Raw genomic sequence first — 4,376 nt, forward strand, 5'->3', positions numbered from 1 at the left:
TATCACAGTCGGAAAAACAAGTGTGTAAACGATTCTTGTGTCCATAATAATTACACTCTGGCATGCCGAAGTGACTGTTGACAAATGTACTGTCGCATTTAACTCGTTTTGTGAATTTATCTTGACCTTTACATTGAGATGACACAGAACAAATCTCTTACCTAATAAGTGCCGTTTGTCCCTGTCTTGTTTCGTCTATATTTCGATAAACACTCGAGCTCTACCTCATAACTTTGCCTGAGACTTTGTTTCCTGAATTAATCAAGTCAAGCATAAGTAGATAAGTAGTCTGTCGACCTTTGCTGCATACCCGAATAATGACCATGGGCTGTCTTAGATCCGAACTGAGATATGATATGTTTGTGCAGGCGTGTGTTGGTGTCTAAAGCCTTTCCATATTATACAGACTTTATGAAACAGGCATCAAAATCCATTTCAGTCCAGCAAACGAGAGCACGAATTATTGTCTTTACCTTGCTTCGTGCTTTAGAGGTATCAAGGACAAATTGAGTGACCTTAAAATTATTTTTAGAATGACGAAACCTGAGTTGTTTTTTATTCAGTGAAGTGTGACACTCGAGAGATTCCCGAAACACATTTTCGATGTATATCTCCTCTTGGGAACATCAGTTGCAAATTGTCACTGATCGTCGTCGATGTATCGTTAGCATCGTCAGAAAAAAATGGCGGGCAGTGTCATTTCTTTCACTGGATGAACACAAGGGGTGTACGCAAACCCCGCTGGCACTGTCGGCAATTTGAGCCAGAACAAAAGGCAAAAAACCCTGGCCTTTGGCCTTTGAGACGACACCGCAACAATACAAACCTGTTGCCTCCTGAAAACAACATGGCATGTCTCCTTATCAGTGCACCTGGTTTGTTTAACTAGTTAACAGTTATAGCAAGCATTGGACATCTGAGTTCAGTGTACAATTAACTGATTACTACAATCATGCCAGAATATACACAATCATTATACACATATATCTGAAGTCGCTTTTCGAAGATAAACCAATGTTTATTTTGTAACATATATTAGAGTACGCCCTGTGTATGGATGGGGAAAGATGTTTTAGACCACACCATAGTATATATATATACATGTACACACACACACACACACACACACACACACACACACACACACACAACACATATATAACACACACACACACACACACACAGGTACACATTTTTACACCAGGAAATGTNTTGTGTGTGTGTGTGTATGTGTGTGTGTGTGTGTGTGTGTGTGTGTGTGTGTGTGTGTGTACAATATGTATAAAGTTATGTTAGTATCTATAACCATATATGAGTTCAAAGAGGGGCGATGATGTACAAAATGGTATCGGTACTACTAACATGTATACTTATTTACCGAATATGAATATCATACAATGCAATATATTTCATTTCAATGCAACTTTGCAATGGAAAGCATTGCAGCTCGTATAAATTATAAACCAAATTATTTTTAATGTTGATATCTGCACTTCTATGAATAGAACGGCGTCGACCTAATAATGATTTAACTGTCACACTTGCATGTCATGTAGTAACATATTCTTAACATACGCATATTATATTCTAAACGCTATCGCCCATTGTACAGTTGTTCTTGGGTTAAGCTGTCGTAATGGTGCGTTTTTAGCATACACGTATAATCGTGTGTTCCTTACTGTACAATGTATTGAACAACTTGCTTGTTTGTGACCTCTCTATTCTGGTGTACCTTTATTACATTACCGATTACTATCTCAATAACATATCACCATGTATTAAGCATATTTGTCAGAACGACATCAGGTTAGTTTATGTGGATTACTAGCATTAACAAGACCCCACCACACACACACTAGCCGATGATGTCGATGTAAACGTTGTTCTCGTCAGGCGATGCACTCTGTTCTTGTTCAGACCCGTCGTCGTTGACTTGGTTATAGATGTTGTCGGCCATCTGTTCTGTCACAGAGGAGCTCTGGTCGTCTCCGAGACGTGGAGTTGGAATGGACACGTCATGACCTTGTTCATCATCCGTCCTGCTGTCCGGTGAATTCATGCTCCCCTCCACTCCAGCAAACTGAAGATATGAACTAGTGATCCTGTCGGCTACCGGTTCTGTCACAGTCTCGGGGTTCTGGTACGGGTTTTCCTGACTTCCACGTCTGTCTTCAATGATTGAGTTGTATGGATTGTCATCTGAGACATCACGCTGATCTTCGTTGATACTGTCGTATGGAGGGTCGTCTGTGCTAACTTCAGCTAAGCCGATAGGCGCTTCCTGTAGTGTAACACGGCCACTCGTTAGCGGCCAGCCGTACATTGTTGGCCCAGGACACAGATCAATATTAAAGCCATTTTTACACTTTCCCTACGAAAACTCCTGTTCTCAAACACTAAAAGCACACACAAAAAAGTTAAAGTACCTGTTGCTGAGTCTGTCCCAACGTGCGCGCACCCACGTGTTCGGCAGAAGGGCGTAATTTCCTCCACAGGAAACAGAAGCCGGCCGCCATCGCGAGGATGATCAGGAACAGGGGCACTCCGACGGCCAAGCCCACGACTGCTGATTCTGGCAAGCCCACGGCTACTGCCTGTGGTTTTGAGGAGTTGAAAGTTGTCACAGGAGGGCTTTGTGAAAGTGTTGTCGTCGAAAGTGATGGAGATAGTGTTGGGCTGTACGTAAAACAATAGAATAGCACAACAACTTTACACAAAGTTGAAAGGAAAGATGCCATAGTCCATTCGATGTTAATGTTTTAGTGTATATACTGTATAAAGAATTTTCAGCTAATTCATCTGTGTCATCATTCATGTCCTACTCAGATATCAGTACATGTATACGTTAGAAAATTCATATCTAAATCACTACAAAAGTGACACCATATTGTAAATAACTGACATACCTCCTGAATTACAGAATGTAATAATACTCTCCTTAAGAAAACATACAAAAGATGAGCTTATGTATCATCATGGATTAGCTTTGTTAGAATTATATTTTAGTATAGTTCATGTATCTACCCTTGTTGTTTCTTCTTTGCCATACATTGTACCAGTTACAGTTGTTGAGCAATAAAGTTGATTTGATTTGTTAATGTCTCGCTGTTTGGTGCTAGAAGTCAAGAAGCGTGAAGTTGAAAGGAAACATGTCATGCTTCATTCGATGTCAATGTTTTATTGCGTATATACTGTATAAACGTTTTCAGCTTATTCGTCGGTGTCATCATTCTGTTTATGTCTCGTTTTTTGGGGCTAGAAGTCAAGAATCGTGATTCAGTCAGGCGATAGGGAATGATGGTGCAATATGAATGGATATTGTTGGAGGTTTTCATTTTATTTTTGTTAATCGTCTTTTGTAACCGTGCTGTCTAGCAAGCCGCAACACGGAAAGCAGTACGCCAGACTCTGGATTAACACTTAAGCACTATACTGTTGGTATAGCTTTAATCATTATCAGAAAGTGATTGTAAATGGTGTAATATTTACCAAATCTGCAGCGTGGGTTCTGTTGTCGGGGAAACAGTTGTCGTTGGGCACGTCCCGAATAAGTCCTCTTCGTAAAGGTTTTTTCTAGAAGGTCCACTCAAGCAGGTTGGCGGACTTGGATTGACTTTCACGGCTGCAGGAATGAAAGATACAAGGTCGTGAGTTCGAGACGTGTACTGCTCATAGTGTTAATTATAAGCTAATGTAGAAGAAGAAGAAACAACTAGAAGTGAATAAAGTCCTTCTATATCTGCGAGGATTGTGCCATTATTATGTTACTGATGAGCAAGGGAAAAACCTACCGGTTTTCTTGATCCATTTCACGAGATCGAGCAAGTCACAATCGCAGGTCAACTTTTCTCCCAAGGATACCTCTTGGAGGCAAGGGAGATGCCGAAATACACCTGTGGCCAAAACACAGTGTGCATGCATCTAAACAACAATATGTATGTACACGGATCTGTGATATGAAATCACTGATTCTTAAATACCAGACAAACACAAGCATCAAAAATACTATTGGGAAATTACGAAGCCTCCAGGCAACATAATTTGTATTATATCAATACCGTGTCGGTGTTTTTTTTAATCAATTCAAGATAACCCTTTCCTCTCCCGGTGTCAATATCAAAGACACGCAGATCTAGACTACTACTTACAGAATTCAATATCTGCATATAACATGATATACATACGGGGTGACAAGGTCGTTACTCCGTTAAGGTGAAGACTTAGCAGAGTCGTCAGGTTGCCGAATGCATCTGGATCGATTGACGAAATGCTTTGAAAATTATTCCTGTTAAGGAAATAGATTTTTTGCTTACAGCATCATTATCAGGCAACGTTCAATGACCTATAGTCTCGAAATCAAACTGTAAAAGAAGACA

General features: G+C 40.2%; 1 protein-coding gene across 1 annotated transcript; it reads right to left on the bottom strand.

Annotated features, from left to right (window-relative positions):
* Nucleotides 1–1,221: 1,221 nt before the first annotated feature.
* Nucleotides 1,222–4,280, bottom strand: LOC109485975. The gene is made up of 5 exons (XM_019789675.1): nt 4,185–4,280; nt 3,792–3,893; nt 3,490–3,622; nt 2,427–2,676; nt 1,222–2,281 (listed from the first exon to the last, which is right to left on the bottom strand). The coding sequence occupies exons 4-5, from the start codon at nt 2,514–2,516 to the stop codon at nt 1,856–1,858; spliced, it is 516 nt and encodes a 171-aa protein (XP_019645234.1). The 5' UTR covers nt 2,517–2,676; nt 3,490–3,622; nt 3,792–3,893; nt 4,185–4,280; the 3' UTR covers nt 1,222–1,855.
* Nucleotides 4,281–4,376: the final 96 nt, after the last annotated feature.

Source organism: Branchiostoma belcheri, unplaced genomic scaffold (assembly GCF_001625305.1).
Source record: "Branchiostoma belcheri isolate BF01 breed outbred unplaced genomic scaffold, Haploidv18h27 scaffold794, whole genome shotgun sequence".
Classification (NCBI taxonomy): domain Eukaryota; kingdom Metazoa; phylum Chordata; class Leptocardii; order Amphioxiformes; family Branchiostomatidae; genus Branchiostoma; species Branchiostoma belcheri.